The sequence below is a fragment of the Pecten maximus genome, chromosome 5 (assembly GCF_902652985.1).
Source record: "Pecten maximus chromosome 5, xPecMax1.1, whole genome shotgun sequence".
In the NCBI taxonomy this organism is placed as follows: domain Eukaryota; kingdom Metazoa; phylum Mollusca; class Bivalvia; order Pectinida; family Pectinidae; genus Pecten; species Pecten maximus.
The window spans coordinates 7,883,979-7,905,582 of NC_047019.1; the positions used below are offsets into that span (position 1 = coordinate 7,883,979).

At 35.3% G+C, this 21,604-nt stretch overlaps 2 protein-coding genes across 6 annotated transcripts in view; one reads left to right on the top strand and one right to left on the bottom strand.

The window, feature by feature from the left end:
- Positions 1–13,615, top strand: part of LOC117327029 (proline-rich protein 5-like) — a 43,518-nt gene extending 29,903 nt beyond the window's left edge. For all 5 annotated transcript variants that reach the window (XM_033883848.1, XM_033883847.1, XM_033883849.1 and 2 more), the window contains 9 exons: positions 1,420–1,554; positions 2,195–2,275; positions 2,793–2,841; positions 5,885–5,942; positions 7,910–8,001; positions 8,886–8,961; positions 10,793–10,860; positions 12,030–12,192; positions 12,676–13,615. In XM_033883848.1, coding sequence (XP_033739739.1) covers positions 1,420–1,554; positions 2,195–2,275; positions 2,793–2,841; positions 5,885–5,942; positions 7,910–8,001; positions 8,886–8,961; positions 10,793–10,860; positions 12,030–12,192; positions 12,676–12,857 — 904 coding nt within the window. In that variant the 3' untranslated portion in view covers positions 12,858–13,615. The remainder of the gene's footprint in view (positions 1–1,419; positions 1,555–2,194; positions 2,276–2,792; positions 2,842–5,884; positions 5,943–7,909; positions 8,002–8,885; positions 8,962–10,792; positions 10,861–12,029; positions 12,193–12,675) is intronic.
- Positions 13,616–17,772: 4,157 nt separating this feature from the next.
- LOC117327028 (leukocyte elastase inhibitor-like) lies at positions 17,773–19,940 on the bottom strand. The gene has a single exon (XM_033883845.1). The coding sequence runs from the start codon at positions 19,407–19,409 to the stop codon at positions 18,228–18,230; it is 1,182 nt and encodes a 393-aa protein (XP_033739736.1). The 5' UTR covers positions 19,410–19,940; the 3' UTR covers positions 17,773–18,227.
- Between the last annotated feature and the right edge of the window lie 1,664 nt (positions 19,941–21,604).

A 21,604-nucleotide genomic window follows, 5' to 3' on the forward strand; every position in this document is an offset into this window, starting at 1 on the left:
TTTACCGACGCACAGTCATATCCGACACATTGACTTTATCGCCACAGTGACATATCCGAAACACTGACGTTACCAGCACATTGTCATATCCGACACACTGCCATATCCGACACACTGACATTACCGACACACAGTTATATCCGACACACTGACCTTACCGACACACAGTCATATCCGACACACTAACCTTACCGACACACAGTTATATCCGACACACTGACCTTACCGACACATTGTCATATCCGACACACTGACCTTACCGACACACGGTTATATCCGACACACTGACTTTACTGGCACATAGCCAAATCTGACACACTGATTTTACTGACACACTGTCATATCCGACACACTGATTGTACCGACACACTGTCATATCCGACACACTGACTTTACCGACATACTGCCATATCCGACACACTGACTTTACCGACACAGTCATATCCGACACACTGACCTTACAGACCTACAGTCATATCCGAAACATTGCCTCTGTCCCACATTGTGTCGGTAATATCAGGTTTCACTGTACAATCGTGTTACTTGAGCGTGTATCGCAAAGTTTGAATCTTAGTTTACTAGATAAAACATTGGTAGAAAAACAACGTCCACGTGTCAAAAAGGAAACCTTACATCAAAAATTGTAACATAAAGATAACTATTATTGGTAGCACAGCAATAAAACAATTTGTACCGACTGTCGATAATAAAATCGATCTCCGTCCAGCATCGTTTAAGCTTCGCTGGACAGGGACGTCGAAGAGCGCTGTTAAAGGATCATAAATTGATCTGTATGTTTATCTTGAACGTTACATAATTCATTGGCGTTCCCGGAGGACATGTGAACTCGGTCCGTATGGCTGTGACTAATGTAATAAAGTCAATAATTGGCCATATTACAATTTTGTCGGTAGCAGTCGTTAGAATCATTTACTGAAACAGAAACCTTTCGTACTTTTTTTTTTTTTTGCTATTGTTCAAACAATTTTTTTTTCTTTTGTGAAATATAATTTGTCGGTTTGAAAAATATTCAATATTGATGAGATTTTATTTCCATTTAACCAACACCCACTCATGCATGTATAAACCAATGTGTTAGTGGCATATGTTGGCCGATTCCAATTTCTGACTCAACGTGAGTCAATGGGCAGTATAATGGGTTGTTTGGGATACAGAAAAATGCACAGGAAACGAAAGCCATTACGAAGCATTGTTTGACTTCGGTTACAATCTCCGTTTCTGACATGCCAATTGATAACTTAATGCTTATGTGGTTACATTTCAATATCGATTCGACATTTAAATTGGATCATATGTGCTTAAAACATTTGGAGGAATGGGTTTTTTCTGTGACGTATCGAGAACTGTGACGTAGTACACAATGTTTATAAGATTGCTGTGTAATTGTGTTTCCAACAGACATAGCCTGGCCAATGTAGCCGAGGCATGGAAAGGGGTCACCCACGGCAGCAGACGACTCTCTATGACGTCACAGATACGTTTGTCTGCCGGAAACGTTCTTGACTATGCGTCCAAGAACGAGACTCTTGAGAGGTAGGTAGCAAACAGTGTTTGGAATAAAAGATTCTCTTTATTGTAGAAAAAAGAAGAAGACATTTTTACTGCTTAGAAACATAAATACCACTTACCGGACATTCCAATTGGTATGGTTTATACTCATATCTGAAATAATTAATATATAGAGTTGATGCAACATGCTTTCTACTTTCAACTTAAACTTTTAAATGTTACATTGTAAATAGCGTTAAATGCTTAACCAATCTAAACATCAGTTAGGGTATATGTGAACATGCACTTGATATTGAACAAAAGAGGAAAAGAAAAGAAAAACAAACAAACAAAAAGCTAAAACAAAGCAAAAACAAAACAAAAACAAAACAAAAAACAAACAAAACAGAAGAAAAAAAATACAAAACAAAAACAACAAAAACTGGCACAATCATGATAATGTTTCCATATAAATTAAGTGTCATTTCTACAAAAGGGCTACAACTATTATCAAAAATATCAAGCAAAAATAGCAGTAAAATAATTATATTTAAGATGTATACATTAACAAACTACTTTAAATCTAGGGATAAGACAGGTTAGACAAACCATCTGACCATATATACCTATCCACCGCATACTTCTTTCTCTGTATTTGTCATGAGGTGGTCTTATGTTTACGCAGTATCCAGATAGCAGTTATACAGCTGTTCCAGAGGAGAAAATTGCAGGAGGGAGAATTAGCCGTTTTACAGGAAACATTGAGGTATTTTTAATTGTTCCTTAATCAACTCCAAACAGAGGTAACTTGGGATTTCCCCGTTAAACAGAGGTAATCAAATTCCCTGCTAATTAAGAAGCGCTGAGCAGAAAACATGTCTAAAACCCCATCCAAAGCACTACCGCAAGCACAAAATAACTTTTATGGCGATATATATTGAACAGAACTTGTTTAATTTCATTGCTACGTGTTAAAACTCGATATTGACGCCAGGAAAGCCATTCGCCCAGGGGAACAGATGCATAATTGTTTTGTTTGTCTTCTACTTGTAATAAATAGATCAAGGTTTTGACATGGAAAATAGCTTCAGACTTCCTCGATGCGAGGGAATGTCGGTTGTGCTTGTAGTTATTATCTGTTCCACATCAAATGCATATTATTTCTGATAATCTTGACAAAAATAACTAAAAGAAGAGCATCCCAATCTAGTCAATGCAGTTTGTATTTAGTAATACACAAGCAAAGTGATTCTGTTTATTTTTAACAATTGTTTAATTTTCAGGAACTTGATTAATACGGATGCCGGCCCGCTGATATTTGATTATTACAAAGTGAGTATTGGTATAACCTTAATACGTTAATCCTATTGTAAAGTGCAAATCCCACCATGTAATGTCGGCTGTGCATCATGAACACAACCAGTTCAATGGTATATATGAGAAACAGGCGATGCAAATAGTGATGTGCGTTTTCTTTTATCATTGTGTTACTTCCCTGTAAAATATCACAACTCAGCGACATGGTGAGTAAATCATCCTTTTCACGTGAAACTGTTTCACGCCCTATTGCCATGCTCGGATATTTATTTGGTCCTATAGATCCTACAAACGAAATTTACGTTCACACTCCGGTAAACTTTAGACAGTCGCGTAGGAATACATTGTTGACAGTGAGTGACGTGGGCGGGTTATTTTTTGTATCAAAATCAAAACAACATGTGAATTGAAGCTGTAATTTTTTGCAGTTTTTTTCACGGAAATGGAATCAAGAAAGCTGTTATTGTGAACCTAAATTCTGTTTACTTCCTGTAGCTGACAGCCTTACCCACCAAATTGGAATCAGCTGTTTCGCTATTCCATCAATAGTCGGGCTCTTTAGTCAGTGCATCAGCGTTTGTAACGAATGTGGACAAATTTATATCAGATATATACATAACCATAAAAAGTAAAGACCGAACCTCTATGCTTTGGTGTTAATAATCAGTCTTTAACCAAGTCATATACTAAAAATAGTATCAGCATACTTGCAGTAGAAAGAGCGATGAATCTAAGGTTCTTGATAATATGTCCTGTTTGCTTCTATCGTACTTAAAGAGACTAAAACGAACAAGAAGAACCGTTTTGTAGAATACTTACCAGTTATGGACATTTGGTGAGGGCAATATAGTGTTTTACCAACCTGATAGAATCAAATATTGACCGAGGGCGCCACCTAAGGTTAATGTTTTAGATTTTGTAATTGAAACTAAGCATATTTCTGTGTATATAACGCACGAATCTGAATGTCAATAGGAATAATATTGGTTGATAGTAACAAACATAACGACGACCATTTCCGGAAGTAGCTTTCAACCTTCTGGCTGGAGAAACTTTACAGCTTCTCTCTGCAATACCGATATGATGATCGACTTTATAAAAGTACGCAGCGATTCCTTAGACACGTATTCTAATGACAGAGAGGCTTCGTCAATGTCAGACAAAACACAATAATCTTCTTAACTTAATAAGAAGAGGAGGACAGTTTTTGTGACGTCAGTAAAGTGCCTGTTATTAGTATGTGGAGCTTGAGCCACGTATTTCTAAAAACTGTCAATATTCACGATGATTTCCTTCCTTAAGATCTCTACGGTTAATGGACACTATCGTTAAGTGACCAGTTTATATCGGGTATACCGTGTTTCAAATGAGAACCCTCTTACCAAAATAGACATATCATGTTCGTTCCTACGTGTACAACATTCGAATCAGTTTTCATTTCTTGTGTCAAACCACGCACCTCAGATCTTCACAGAAACTGAGCATATCCCTACCCCCACCCCCCACCCCTGCCATTACAAAAGTGTGGAGAATAACGATATTAAAATAAAGAATTACATTCCTTTAAATTTCTTTATTATATATACACAATGTTCTCAGTCAAAACCTGGCTCGTCCTTAAATGACAAAACAAAACAAACCAAACCAATTTTCAAATAGATACATATTATTATTTGAATGAGTTATGAAAACTATTTTGGTTTGAGCATGAAAAAACAATTACATTTGACATTTCCAAAATGTTATTGTCTTTCTATCATCTTGGAGTTATTTAAAAGCCGCACGGTGAACTATATCGATCGCCTCTGCATGGGAGACACTTGTTGCTAATACTCAAACACAGCTGAGCATACATAAACATTTGTACAGTTTGCTGGGATTACTCAATACGACACTGCGGTCGCCATAAAAGTTAACATGTTTTGAAAGGTTGGTTCCTCCGACTCTGGTCTGAAACTAGCACCACGGTTCAGGAAATCGATCCCCCATAATACAGATGCTACACCCACACTTTGTCAGGAACAGTCACATTTGTTGATGGTATGCTTCCTCAAATTACATTCCCAGCATGCATCAGCACTTTCAATACTTGCCGATACCCTGATTGAGTGAAATGTATACATGGTGTATGTACTTAACCCGTGCAAACATCATGTTTATAGAGATCAAAATGTTTATAGAAAAGAATTTGCTGGCTCAACCATTCTTCCTAAATTAGTATGGTTAAACATTATTACGGGTTTGAGTATAAGATGTATATCAGAAGATAATTTGTTGATTGATTTGTCGTTTTCGTCTGTGGAATTTAATTATGTTACCAGAAGTTACGAGAGAGTGCGTATGGGTGAGTGCTTAGACTACAGTTCTGGACACTTTATAAAACTGTCACTTTATATCATCAAATGTCTTCTTTACTAAAGCCGAAATACGTTCTCCTTTATGTATAAATTGTTGATAGGTTCTTTGTACATATAATTTATATAGAACATCTGACTAAATAAGACATATCTGTTCTGACAGATATTGGACGACGAGTTTCTGACCTAGAAAATTTGCTAACGAATCAACCGATCGCTAATGCTGTACTGTTAATCATTTTGTTTTATTAAGATTTCAATCTTCCTCATTACCCGTTAATTTGTCTAGTTTGTGGAAAATGTCTATCAATATTGAAAAAAAAAAACGCGAATTCAAGTTCGAATTATGTCAGTGTATGCAACTAAAAATCACGCGAAGATACTTCAAGAAATAGTTAAATTACAATTTAACTAACCTATATCGATTTTAATGGTTAATCAACTGACACAAATTAAATCCATTAAATAGTTGTACTGATTAGCCTCGTGTTTTAATTATGTTTATCTTCACTACCAACATCGATTGAAAGCTTTTGAAAACGGCAGTTTCCTTTGTCACTCGAGAGTGTCAGTGACCTTTCAGCCTTGTAAACCGTCCTTATTCGTTTATTATAGTTTGAGGAATGGATGATATTTTATCCATTCTGCCAATTATTGATTTTTAAAAGTCATCTACTCATTGCTGTGCATTTTCTTTTCAGGATAAATTGCTGAAAAAAGGAATGGTGATTCTGAGAGAGGGGATGAAGAACGATTTAGGTAGGAATCTAAACTACAAACATCCTGAGATAAGTAAAAAGAATTGAATAAATACATAAAAAACAACAACAACAAACAAACAAACAAATACACACACACACACACACACAAACACTCACCCCTCTCCAACCCCCTCCACATATAAGTGAAAAGCGCCTTTAAATCGGAACAGTATTTAAATCAGTATGTGCCAAAAAAAAGAAGAAAACTATTTCATACAGCTAATTACTTCTTAGGACTTCCTCGGTGATTCCAAGGACTAAAAGTGTTGAATCTAAAATCTGAAAGCAAAAAAGTCATCATCAAGTTTGACGAAATTGGCGGGGCTGATGAACTAATGCCATGATGCAATCTATTTGGTAAATGTTCAATATTGCATCAATTTTGCAACGCATTCACAAAAAAATTGAATTAATCACATTTCATCGTTAGAAGAAACCATGATTTATAGGCCAATAGTTGGGAAGCGGATACACTCTTCCGGAAAATGAACAATTTAGATTATATTAATAGAATACAATGTCATAAGTATATCATGTTTAATTGGGAATACGAGTATTGACTATAATTAAGCCCTTCCATCCCTCTCCCAAATGATTGCACTTCAAAAACTAATTACAATCTTCGCGACTGAAATATAATACTCATAATTGGCAAGAAATACCATGACCATATGCACGTCAGATTTTAAGCGGCAAAAAAAGTTTCCAAGTTGACAAAAATACAGGATGCACATGCCTGATAAAGAAAGGTGTATGAGGTCTCTAGACGGATCGTTTATGAACGCATGATGAAGATTTCCTGTTCATCAACGTTGTCAGATTTCCCTTGATAACATTTCTGTGATTTTTTTCCCCGAAACTTGAGAATTCTCGATCGATTCAACGTTTATAGGTATGAAACAGACTAGGTCTGAGAGCAGAGGTTTAATGATGTTTTTGGGTTACATGATTTGTTTTCTGATCGTACGCCATTCATTGTAAACTCGTGCAGTAACGGGGAAGGAATATCCATTTTGTGTGTCATTGTGTGTCGTAATTGCTGGATACATCCAGTGTTTTGTCGTGTGTTCAGGAAATAGAGTAATGCTTGCTGTGTTCCTGAAAGTCATTCTTACGATCTACATAAACAGCTTGTTGATCATAAGAAGCGGCTAACAGAGGTCCCTAGCAGAATCGGGGATTTTTGTCCGCGTTTTCTATATCATGGTGGCATATTTCTGCCATCGAGTTGCCGCCTTACGACTTAAATATGTCGAGATGTTTCTGTGAAGATGTCGACATAATAAAAAAAGTATGCCGACATAAACCGAAAAGTAGAGGGCGCTCAACCTCGTTCAGTCAAACAAATATTCAGTTTAGCTGTAATATATCCTAAATAGGTTGACAGCTGTCATAAATATATGATACAGTATGTTTCCATGCACATCTTAGAGCCAAGTTATTAGTTATGTTTAACAATATTTTGTGCTAAATCATTGCGAATGTTTTGTGGTGTTCGTGTAGTTTTGAGACCTCAATTGCTGATGATGCTAGGGATATATTAACCTATGATGGCCATGACACATCTAATAGTTAATCTGTCTTGTCCAATAAACTTCATGATATTGATTTTAGACTGTTTGTTTAGGTTAATTCTTTTAATGATTTATTTTTTTCTTAGGGCTTTATGCTAGCTTGTTGCTGTATCTTCATTATAAGATTTCTCAAATTATATACTCTACTTGGAACTTGTGTGGCTTACATTGTATATTGATTCGGTCATTAAAGGCATAAAATCTGATCGCGGAATATTAAGATGACGTGATTAATGTAAGGGATATAACGCACAGAAACTGTAGCATGCTACCTTAACATATATCACAGCTACATTATTGTAATGCTGCTTACTTAATCCGTGTGTTTTGCAGAATACAGAAATTCTGTAATGATATGAGCAGAAATATCTTAGAAGAATCTCTTTTCCAGGTTCTGTGTTACTGAAGAAGATGTGCGATCAATGGTCATACCTTTATGAAGAGATCCTACCTACGTTACAAGCCATGTTCTATCCTCTTCCTGTAAGTAGAGTCTGTTGTCATGACGACATTCTATCCACATCTGCCAGACACTGGTGACTCGGGATATCAGAATCAAACGTGTAACCGTATCTGTATTATTCATTACATTTACACAAGGTAATACACTTCATAAATATTAACAAGCTTCGTATATCAAGCTGCATCAATAATGTTGGTAACGGAGAGTTCTCTATCTGATTTCAACACATGTTTGTAGTTGTTGTTGCGTTCGGAAACGTAATATTATTTAATTGTGTGAAGTTCTATTTGTGGATGCCAGATGACATCATGTTGTTGTTGTTGTTGTTGTTGTTGTTGTTGTTGTTGTTGTTGTTGTTGTTGTTGTTGTTGTCGTTACGCTTATGTTGTTTTGAGAACATGACATCAGATGAATCTGGCATACAGTCAAACTTCGTCATCTCGAACTCTGATAACTCGAAGACCCTTCTTTAACTCGACATTCAGTTCAGATAGTAGAATTATCAATAACATTTACTCCATTACGTCGAATACTTCGGAATGTTTCGAAATGTTATTGATGATCATAATAATGAAGAATTTCGTGTTGTCACATTTATACCAAGGATATTCTTTAATAAAGATTTGGATAATTAATTGATAAAGATAATTTGTAATAAAAATTTGGCGTTGTTACTTTCAGACCAAGGGTACTCTATAATAAAAAAAAATGGTGTTGTCACATTCAGACAAAGAATATTCTATAATAAAGATTTGGTGTTGTCACATTCAGACAAAGAATATTCTATAATAAATATTTGGTGTTGTCACATTCATATCAAAGATACTTTATAATAAAGATTTTTGTGTTGTCACATTCAGACAAAGGATATTCTATAATAAAGATTTCGTATTGTTACTTTCAGACCAAGGACACCTCTATACGAAAAGTGACGTTATTGGAATTCCGTGACGTTGTCGTCCTCAAGGTTGGAATTGAAGGTAATAATCATATAACATGTCTGTCAGTTCTTTTTACTCCCCATCCCATCATGCAACACACATCGTTGATATTACGTATACCAAGTCATATTGCCATCGAGATATCAAATTCACAAGTGTCGTTGGAATCAAGTTTTAGTAAGCCGTAAACAACTTCATCGTTTGGTATACATGTTCCGTTATACTGATGTCCATTCTGTTTCATCATGCATCATTGTTATCCATTTGTTAGTGTTCATATTTTCTGCACTGTGTTGTTTATGTTTATGAGAATAAACAATTGTCATTGTCATTGTCCACTTTAAGCGATATTGTAAGATAGCAGGCATGTTGTTGAAAACGTACTTACTACGTAATGATATAATCTTGCTTGTAACAAGCATTTCCATTGGCTTGGAAAATATATCACTAGTCCATATCGTAAAATGACGTCGTCGTGAAAAAAAAAAACGATTTCTACAGTAGATTGAATGATAAGTATAAATATAAAAACAAATCTAAATAAAACACCGAAGCGGTTTTTGATGAGTTCACTCAGGTTTATTTTTTTTTTCTTTTCTTTTAATGTTCTTTAATGTCTATAGCATAAAGAATAAATTCCAAGTTAATCCTTAAAGCATAAACGTACATCATTTCAAATCGTTTATCATGTCCCTGTTGATGAAAAAAAAATACCTGTTGTACATAGATGCAGTTTGTTTTAGTCTATTCAATAATAGTTTAAAATACCATGAGGACTTTAGATGCATTGAGCTGTATTTTAATTATGTTTCCAATTATACTGGCTCTGTTCTCCGACATCTTGTAAAATGAAATATGTTATAAGTTGTATGTATATTATAATCCTATATACTGATGCATATGGAATAAAATTAAAAAAAATAAAAAAGATGATAAGATTAGTTTATCCTCTGACAAATTTCTGATAAGAAGACAGCTTCAGTGGGTTATAATACCGGTGGGCGTGGATGACATTGTCAGCGGTGGTACAATAACTGTTAGACAATGAAACAATAACACATGAAGATATCGTGAAACTGCTATAGGACACAATCGTGTTTAATTTCCATTGTGCCTTACTCGCCCAAAGAGACGTCAGAATGCATCAAGCCAAATTAACAGATTGTGATGTGGTTGTCAGTGTCCACGAACACGACATATGAAATATTAATTAGCATACAAACACAATTAATTACAGAACGCCATATCGTGTCCAGCAGTCTGCGACTCCGTTTTTTGTTTTCTGTGCATAGGTTTAAGTGATACAGTATTTTACATTTGATATGCAAAGAGCTAGTGTATATCCTTACACAAGGTGTTGTCTAAAACCTGTATATAAACTGACGTTAAGTTACTGTATTTCGTATTCCGGGGGACTTGAACACGGCTGTTCTGTGTGCATTGGTGATTTACATCACGGTGATGACCTGATCGTTAAAAGCATTGTATGCTGAACGTGGTCGATTGCAGTCCGTGCTGAGAATTATAAAAGTTATTTTATTATAAAGTGGAAACAATATCCGGCAAATGTAAATGTTTATTTCACGGAAATATTTCAATTAATTGTTGTAGTGCTTGTATAAACAACTTAACACTTGCGTAATTAGAACTTCTGGTACTTTTTAGGACCTCTTAACCATTGCACCAGGAAGGGTCCTAAAACAAAAACAAAAAGGATTTGGTAATAGTTTTTGATATGTCCTGACTAAACAATTCTCAGATTCAGACCTGGCCTTGAAATCATAATAAACACGAGTCAATAGCCATCAGCTACCTTCCGTCGTTATGATTAGATCATACTTCATTATTTATAATGAATGATACATTTCAGAATCGATGGGGTCGGTTTTACCCGAAGAAGTTCCAGCCGCTATACGACAGATGTTGTTAGTTTTACTGGTAAGTATGTAGACATGATTGACATGATACACTCGTGTCTATGTAATTATCAAAATTAAATTAGGGTATTTTCTGTTCTTAGATCTCGGTCTCCCTTACACTTGAACACTTGAAATGTAACAACTATGTGTATAGGGATGACACATGCCATAATTAAATGCGATGGTTCCTACAACAACAACACCACCAATAACAACAACAACAACATACCACCAACAACGACAACAACAAAACACTTACATCAACAACAAAACAACAATATACCATCAACAACAACAAACTGACAACAACATACCACCTCCACCACCAACAACATATCAACGACAGCATACCAAAAACATCATCATGAAATTAACATACCAACAACAAGAACATCCTTCAAGCTATAGCAGACATCAAACAATTATTTCCTGTTATTATGTGACGTTAAAACATTCATAGCACTCTGAGACATTTAATATCCTACATGTTCCGGGAGAGATTAAAGGCAGGGTTGCCGTATAACATTATACCTTCTTGACACCTGGTCCATGCGTGCTTTCTTTTGTTGATGTTTATCTTGTCACTTGTGACTCAACACTAACTTGTCTGCTGAGTAGTGAGATGTGCTATTATCTTAATCCTACGTCATTTCAGAGAGGTTTTCCCTTAATTTGATACTCCGGCTTGACTTTGACCCTGAAACCCACACTCAAAACATTTGATCATAAGAAGAAGAAAAAATGAGGAAATAAATGATATTGATTTAATGACGGAAAAATAGAAACAAATTTTCTCTAATCCTGTAAATGGAATATCCGATTCGGATCTTAATTCATAAATCTGATTTTAAACTATACATGCTGTTTCCTTATCTATTTTCAAAGATTAAACGAAAGAGAAGATAATTTAATCAAAATGATGAAACACTAGTGCAATCTATTTTTATGATGCAAATATAACTATGACTGTGGAAACTCCGATTACATAACGCTAATTGTTCAGGTTATGAGTCGTAGGGTAGACATATTAAGTGTTTACAAAACGATACGATATATAGTGACGTGGCCCTGTGGTTAAAAGGGGAGGGAAGATGTTGTGAAATCAAAATGAGATCAAATCTGATTTTGTCTTCATGAAACACACATTATTGTTTCTGTCATATCAATTAGCATTCTTTTCTTCTGTAGAGCGTTCACGACGGTTCACCTCCAACCGAGAACTATGCAAGACTTGAACGTTTGGCTGCCAGAGTGATTTCCCCTTACTTAGGTTTTTTTGGCCTGTATGAAGGTTCAAGTATTCCAATCGTGAAGACATCGCTGAAACCAGCTTCTAAATTAATTCCAACAGGTGATTGGTATTTTGTTAATATCGGTAATTCTTTCCATCTACAACAGAATGAATTTTCTCTTGTGTGTGGTTTGGTAGATACCGGAACAGATAAATAAATGTTCAGAAAACCACTCGTGCAGTTTATGCACATATTGATGTAATAGAACAATAGACGGAGTTCTATATTGTCTTGAAGTTTTCCGTAACTGTAAAATATGAAACCAAGATAAACATCAATAGCCTTGTTTGGTTGCTAAACATGTGGATTGTACTAAATTTCGTTCCCGACATCCGTTATTTTGAAAATGTTTTAAAAAAAATACATAAGTAACTTTCTCAAGTGACAAAAACATGTTCCTTAAGTTGTTTTTAACCTTTAAGAATGAAATTCAAGATTCAAGATTCATTTATTTCTCATCCAACTTAATGGTACAGCGAAAATACATTTTACAATATACATATATGAAACAGGATATAACATACTTTTTTTTCATTTTACAGAGAAAACTGAAGCGTACGATCTGGATACGCGATCCTCCCGGCCAAAGTCTGCAAACATTCCATCTCTCAAATCATCACATAGTAGATTAGGTAACGGACATAGTCCGTTTAGTAATCATTTTCTCGCACCAGTCCGAGAACAGGACAGTATAGGCGGAAGACGTCATAGTATACAGACGTGACGTCAGTGACGTCATAGTGACTATTATGACATCATGTATTACATAATGATGTCATGGTATGAAAAGTGATATCTGTGATCGGAGAGTGAACTTCCATTGTGATGTTATGTCTGTGATTATTGATGAAGCCAAAGGACACATCTGTGAAATGGCGATTTGACATAATGACGTCATGAAATATCCATTTTCAAATGATAAGGATTATCCCAAATTGTCATAGGTGAGCCACTATGGCGATTTGACATAATGACGTCATAAAATATATATTCCTCGATGTCATAGGTGAGCCACAGTTGAATATGTAAATCAGGATGTTAAAATTCCTAGAGACAGATATTACAGAGTTTACGATGGGTTAATCCGATTGTTTGATCATATGCTGTTCATCAACAACAGGGATTATTGTGGTCATGTTACCAGTATTACGCTGATAGGAAACCATGTATACCAGTGATAGATGGGCGAACAGTACCAAAGGCGACATCTCGACATCGCACTAATTTCATGAAAATGAAAGAATTGCAATGTGATATGATATGCTAGTATATCGTCATGTCGTCTTCTCTACCCCTGGTTGTACTCGCCTAAAATCAATATATTCCAAAGTAGCCGAAAACATTTTAAACAGGATCACTGACTGGTGTTATCAGTAACTGTTTTAGCACAGCCATATGGACTCCGTGCAATACCCTCGCCGCCATTGCTATGGACAATCGAAAAATTGAATAGTAAACAGCAGCGACTAAGACATATAACTAAACGAAAAGAAGAAAAGAAAGTTTCACCAGTTTATCAATAGTTTATTTTCAATGCGACCATTGGTATTCATGGAACACAAGATGCAAAATCGTGCAACTGTGGACGGGATTTTTCCACAATGCCTACTACTTAAATGGGTGTATTTGGTTTCGATATATCATTACTCTCTCAAGGATTAATCATTCCAAGTTTCCTGTTATATGTAAAGGATGTGGTCTGGTAGGTATATGTACACCTGTCCTTCACCTAGGCGGTGTAACGCAATCAGAAGCCTTGGCTAGCGAAGATGCGGATACTCTGGTTTCCTCCCACAGTAAGACCCCTCCCACAGTAAGACCCCTCCCACAGTAAGACCCCTCCCACAGTAAGACCCCTCCCACAGTAAGACCCCCTCCCACAGTAAGACCCCTCCCACAGTAAGACCCCTCCCACGCTTTCATTTGGACCAGAAAGAGTGATTAATATAAGATACGCATTGTTTGACAATGAAATAATAAAGTTTACATTTAAACACAGTAAGCATGAAAACAAGATGTTTCGTACGCATTGCTCAACTTGGATTCGTGAGTGAAGCTTGATTGTAATAACGTTTCAGGTATATGTGAAAAAGCCAAGTAAAAAATAAGACAAATTGAAATCGTCTACATGCAAATATCCAGGATATTTTCCAGATTGGCTAATTATTTATTATAACTTATCAGTATTTAAAATGAAGTATTGTTCTACTAAAATATACCATTGTTATATGTTTGTAACCATGTGATTTAAGGTGTCTATACCAAGACTTTGTGTAATGAAGCTATGCATGGCGGGCCGTTAGAGTGGAATTGCAAAATAAAATAGAACAATAAACAAATTCATAGTAAATGAATAAATAAAACATATACGTGAGTCCGGTGTGAAATTACACCACGTATATGTAAACTTCCTGATGAAAATGCCTGATACACCAAACGGAAATAACAGGGAAATAAACTGTTAAACATGTGTAATACGAGGGACAAAACGTCTTCACAAAGCGTGTCACATGTTCTTCCTTACAACATAAAGTGGAACCTCGTTATATCGACATCAGGCGCCATAAAATAATCCAGATATCCCTAGTTATTGAGATAACCGAATACATTTACATTGAATTTTACTGTTGGGGCTTAATTTTTATTTCGACTTGAGCAGGGTCTTATAAAAGTTCGAAATAGCGAAGTTTGTCTATATTGTTTATAAAAGGGTCAATATACAAAATGTACCTTGATCTGTGTGTTCAACTGTCTAACCTCGTTTTCGTCAAACATTCCCTTAGGTGCCTGACCATTTGTAAACAATTCCAGTAATATGTGATAACCGTATAGTATTATTTGGATATGTACAATGTATCCCTACTTTCTTCAATTCATTACAGCCTTCTACGTCTACTCGACGCTGAGTTGACAACCGAATGTCATTTTCAAGACATCAATTTGTCCTCCGAGAGCTGTGATTGGATATTCATGTTTGTTCAGTTGTGACGTAACAGCTATTGCGTCACTTGCATTGTGACGTCACAAAGAATTTTTTTTTTGTAAAAATATCTCCAAATTTACATTCAAATTGAGAAAAACTATTTTCACAACTACTTGAAAAATTGCAACAAGTCCATGTAAATTATTCACAGAGTGTTATATTTGTGTCTGTCCTATGTGAAGTTCATTACTCCTAATCCTTTCATTATAATGGTATTTTCTCGTTTTCTCCATATTTGTATATGCGGTGTTGATTTATGGGTGATAGTATACAAAGTGTACCTGTGCTCTTTGTTTTAAGTACATCTTTTAAAATTAAGTTACCGTTGAAATTGGTGTTCATTCGAGTGCGTTGAATAAATTGGTTTGTAAATCATTCAGTGAACGTATATTCTGTCTCCGCTTTCGTCAAAGTTCAGGAAATTCCCAACTTAAAATTTTCAATAGGGAAGTACATGTATTATAGAATTTAATGAAAATCCGCTAAATTTCCTAAAATTCTTTAATACTTTTCTGGGGATATGTTTACGGTAAGGCATTTCCTTAATTTAAGGAACGTTGACGTAAATGGCCCCGGGACATGTAGGAATATGTGAATCTTTGTAAACAATCATTTGTCACGTGTTTATTGAACTAATAGGCGTTAAGTTATCATTTGACGCAAATTATCTTGTGCAGGATTTAGTGAAAATATATTGACCTGTTTACATAAACATCACATTAAATAGCACTATCTAAATGAATTGCCTGTACATTGCCTGACATAAACATAATACATATTTGGTTTATAGAAAATTTTAAGCATGTTGCTTTATTCTTCCTTAAAGCTACAATTAATTAATTAAACAACAGGACTGTGAAATTGTTTCTCACATTTATCTTCTTTAATCTTCTAATTCTTTATTGGGGAGTATTTTTGAAATGCCACATTATGTATCTGTATGCTCAAAAGCCATATACCAATTTAACACGATATTGCTCTGAATATTGGTTTTTAAATGTTGCTTGTAAGTGATGGATAAAAAGAGTAAAATTTAATTTTCCTTAGTTAAGTGCAAAAGCGTTGTATATTATACAGCAATATATATACATGTATATTATGACGATGTTGCATTTTGTCAGCCATCTAAACGTCGACACAAGGAAATTATTTCTGCTGAGTAATCCTTAGAATCCCGCGTAGATCATGAGCGTTGATAAAATACTGGTGATTTATTGCGGCATACGTTAAATTGGTTACAAGTGATGTAAACTACAACACAAAATGTTAGATGGCAGCTAGTATATTGCTTACATTTCAATTATTTTGTTAAATAAACATGTTTTGAATGATTTGTGTAGTGTTATCTTTATTATGATATATATATAGTAAAACCTTCTAATCCGACCACAAATATTAATGTTTTATATATTGTGAAAGAACGGAATTTCACGGGAATATGGTAGATTGTCGGATTTGACAGGATGTCGGAAAAGTCAGGTGTCGGATCAGACAGGTTTCACTGTATATCATGTATGGTTATGTAGTTATCTCCTTTAATCGAGCTACACCATCAACGTTTGACTGAAAATGGTCGGATGTTTAGTTTTTCTCCCAAATTAAGAGAATCATATATTTACGAGAGAAGAAATGGGTGTAAATTGAAAAACGGTTGGTCACAGTGACCTAGTTTTAGCATCTGGTCTATTTTGATATCAAACACTTTAAAAGACATACATTAATTTATTCAAAAACAACAATGCAAATCACTGTATCAGGATGATGACAAAAGTCCATATGCAACTTGCATTTTGTAAAAATTGAAAGACAATGGCTGAAAATCTCATGAAGCCGTTTTCAGTACAGCTTAAGATATATGGACATAATATAAGAAGTCAGGTTGGTCAATTATTTTTCTCTAGTAAGTTTTACTAAATAGTTGTTAGCGAATCATTCTGAAAAACGCAAATTGGTAAAATATAATGTATTTTGAGATTGCTAAATCTTTTGGCATAAATAACCACAAAAATATGGTCCTGATGGTTAATGGGAATCAATGTTAAAATAATATCCCTTGGTTTTAGCAAACAAATATGTCCTATCAATCCTTTATGGCCTAGCTATAGTACAGAGTAGAGGGATATATATTTTTCAATAAAATTATTCTGTTGTATTTTATAACGACTTTTCTGGCAAAATCATCAGGTAATCGGTTAAAACTAGATAAAATAAGACTTATAAATAATTTGATAAGATTTTCATAAAAAATTACATGTAATGATTGTAATTTTGAGCCATATTTAGTTAATATTTTCAAAGTAATACCCAATTGAAACTTTTTGACAAATCTGTGCTGTATTTTCATAGCCATTGTTACACACAAAGGTAGATATTAGACTTCAAAGATGAAATGTGCATTTCTTTTCTTTTATTCTTTTATTTGTTTATCATCTAGAAGGCCCAAAAAACATGTTCCCAAGTTCGATATTGGTAGACTTTTGCCCTATTATAGTATATAGGGACACACCATTTACAAAAAAAAACAAAAACAGCAATTATGCAATCATGTCCCGCTGTGGGCTATGCTTTGTTTGTGTAAATTAACTGAACTATATAATACATATCAATATATGCGTATTAAACAATACTCAAAGCATAATAAAAAAAACTATACATATACAAAAGAAACATATTATTTTATTTTATATTTAATTGAATGTCTGCATGAACGTATCAAAATAAAGATAACCGGATATTCAGTGATATTTCATTGAAATGAGAATTATGATAATAGTTTATGAACTACCTTTTTAAGTCATGACAAATTCCATAATTATAAGCTCACATGAAATCGAAGCGAATGCAATGCTCTGTTCATCACATAGCCACAATTTGCATATGTTTAAACATATTTCAAGAAAAGCATAACGAAGAAAATAACATTTCTACGGGTCGCATGAAATGCCTGGTGGTATGACGCTGTTCCATCCATGGCGTTACAGTTGAAAAAGCTCCATTAAAAGCCACATGACGTCATTGTTTTGATTTGACAATTTTAAAAGTGTTCATTACGTAAGTTCCACGCTTAACATTTTCAGATGTTCATTAATATACAATGAAAGAGATTCGACCCTAAGTGGGACGCACAAACTTGCCGATAAAAAGAACGGTTCCGGAAGTGACGTCGCGGATGAAGAAAAGGAAGGGGCGGTCTGCTACGAACTGTTGTGGAAGACTCAACGCACGGATCATTATGCCGGTCGCAGCAGCAGCTTCTGTTCCCTCTTCATTGACTTCAACAAAGGCTTTGTGTACTACGTCACTGATATGTGCGTCCGCAGGGGGTGAATCGAACATCCCGCTGAGATCGGCATTCTCTGGAGAAAACACGTCACAGATTCCAAGTTTTGCAAGAACGCCCTTCAGGTCAAATTTCGCCTCAATCTTAAATTTCGGTAGAGCGACCTCTAATTCCATCCGCTGCATTCCTTTTAGTATCTCATTAATCATTGCTAAAGAAAGCTTATCCTCAATGTTTGAGAGGCCCTCAACTGAATTCGGCAAAACTATTACCATGCTTCTGTTTCTGCCCTCGTACGGCAGCTCGACAGCTGTACACTCATATTTTGAAAACCATCCGAATGGAATATTCTGTTCCTCCGCGCTCATCATATCCACGTCCATAGTCTCCGTCCCACTGACGTTGAACTGTCGTTTTGCTGTCGCAGCGGTGGGGAACTTTGTTTCCCAGCTTCCTTTGAAATAAATGGCATTTGCAAGAATAATCAGAGAAAGAGCGTTGATAGAGCCTGCAGGAATCAAATCTTGGATTTTATTGTTAGTTTGTGCTTCAACCCAATCGTTGATCTTCTTTCGGGACCCCTCTGGATCTCCTCCAAAATTCAACAGTTCCATTTCGCTTCCATAATAGAGTTTTGAATTGTCCCTATATTCTGCTTTCAATTTCAATCCCTCCTTGGAGAAAATTTTGTTAGCAATGTTTAATACATCGTTTCCGGATGTATTGAGTTCCGTATGGAGTTTCCGGTATTCCTCGTGAATGTTTCCAGTGGGAACGTCACTCAGACGAAGTGCTTCCATTATTTGCACCTTGGACATTCCTTCAGTCCCGAGCATCGACAACATCAGGGCTGCCGAAACACTGTATGGAGATATCACAGAGTTGCTAGCCTTCCCAGCACTCACTTCTCTAAACAAGTCACAAGTAAACTCAGTGACACCATCACTGTAGGTTGTCAACATCATTGTTGGAAGTTGCTGCTGCTGCTGCTGCTGCTGCTGCATGGCGGCCATATTTATTCTTAAATATCTCGCAGAATGTACACAATCCAGCACCAAATGCACAGCTAGTGTAGTGAATGTGAAGTCTTCCCGAAACACACACCGACAAGAAGAAAATGTTTGTTCTTCCCACACTAAACGTTATATATGAGAGCACTTGAACATTGCAAGTTTTTACAAAACCTTCTTCGCGAGACGTTGTATATCAATATCAGCTTGCTGGCTAGTTGTTTGTGCGTGTTTAATCAACAGCTGCTCCTAAATTGTCACGTTACGAACTCAAGGTCACAGGGTTAGTTTAACAGGTTGCGCCCTGCCATTATAGCTTTGATATCTTCCCGTCCCCTTCTGTTGGTATATATGCCTTCCGGGTAAAATATACAGGTAGATCAAGCAGACTGTGACAGCTGATGCAGAACATGTGAATCAGACTGGCATTCCCTAATGTTTATATATAGAGAAAGATACAGCAAAGTACACACAAACTGTTACACACATACAGTACATGTATACACACGCCCACTAATGCAGAACATCCTTTTCAAGTTAGAGTCAACACAGGCTTTACATGTAGGTTGTGTAAGTGCCCCAATAAACGTGGTAGGGTCTCGGTCTGACTATATAATAGCCATAAACATCTCGCACAACACCCCACTGTATAAATGTACCACAGCTATGTTAACGACACTTGATGTACCGGGCGAGTCATATGCTGACAGGCTGTACAAAATATGTCTATTTGAAAAAGATCTTAATGCATTTTATAATCGGTGCAATAAAATCACACGTACATGTAAGAAAGTGACCTGCACAATCATTTTCTGTGAAAACGGCGGTTTATATAATTAATATGTATAGAAGTAAGACTTTATGAAACATTTCTGTAAATTTTGGCAAAGATATATATTGGATATGGAAAAAATAACAATTAGGAATTTAGCATGTTTATTTACACTATTTTCATATTTGTCGTTTAACAGAAACCACATGTAATTTAAAATATGTGCCAAATTAACAACAGTTTAAAAGGATGTCAATCTCCCGACAGTATCCATGCCGGTAGGAGGTAAGGATGATAGTAAAATGTGACTATATTTGGGATCTTATCTTTTCACTGGCTTTCGATCTCAGCAACATTCTTCTTCTTAATATCCTTCTAGACGCCGCGTCACTTTTCGGCCTTAGTTGTCTCCTCTGTGAGGAAGGTTTTGGGTACTGTTCCCTGACGAAGAAATACCAGTCTTTTTAAAAAAAAAAAGTTTCTTCCTCACATCAGAAAGCATATTTTCTATTTAGTCCTTTGGATACATGTACAATGTTTGAATTAATTCGAAATTTCTTTAAGCATAATGATCATATTGATAATATATATGAAAACCCAAGAGTTGTACCAAATACAAATGCGACAAACATTCTAGTACCAACTTTTTCACTGCTGACTTTTAATATAAAATCATCTTTAAAAACAAAAACAAACAAACAAACAAGCAAACAAAAATCAACAAAAACAAACAAAAACCCGATTAAATCACATTTGTTAAGGTGATAAAGACATATGCTCATACCGACGATAGAGGAAACAAAATTGGACCAAATATAAGAATGCAACGTATTGCATGTCGTCATGAGAAATGTTTGAAAATGACGCATCTCCATCGCGTTTTCGATTTTTTCATGTCGCAATGCCGACTGTAATATGGCCTTTGAATGTGATGAGGACATTATATAATCACATATTTATTCATAATTAAGGCGATACATCGCGATCGGGAAATAATGAAAAGATTGTCAGGCTAATTGACATGAATGCTCGATCTTCACGCCAATTTAGAACTTGTAATCATACATTAGTAGTGGAAACTGAGAAATTGGAATAACATTGAATACCAAAATAGAATCTGTCCTTATTATAATTTTCATGAAATTGGTGACGAATTCAGAAAGAAAACGATATTTAGATAAGTATGTTTATGAATTGCCAAATGTTATTAAATTTTCACAAATAATGAACTAAAGCAAACAAACATCATTGTATTATATCCCTAAACGTGTCGATTTTCGCTGACTAATTGTCATTATCTGCTAAACTATTGTGTTATCAAAGATAAATATAACATTTAGTCACTAAAACACATAAAATATTGTGATATATACGTCTATGATTATATGTATATGTTTCATTCATTATTACAGTTTTTTCTCGAATT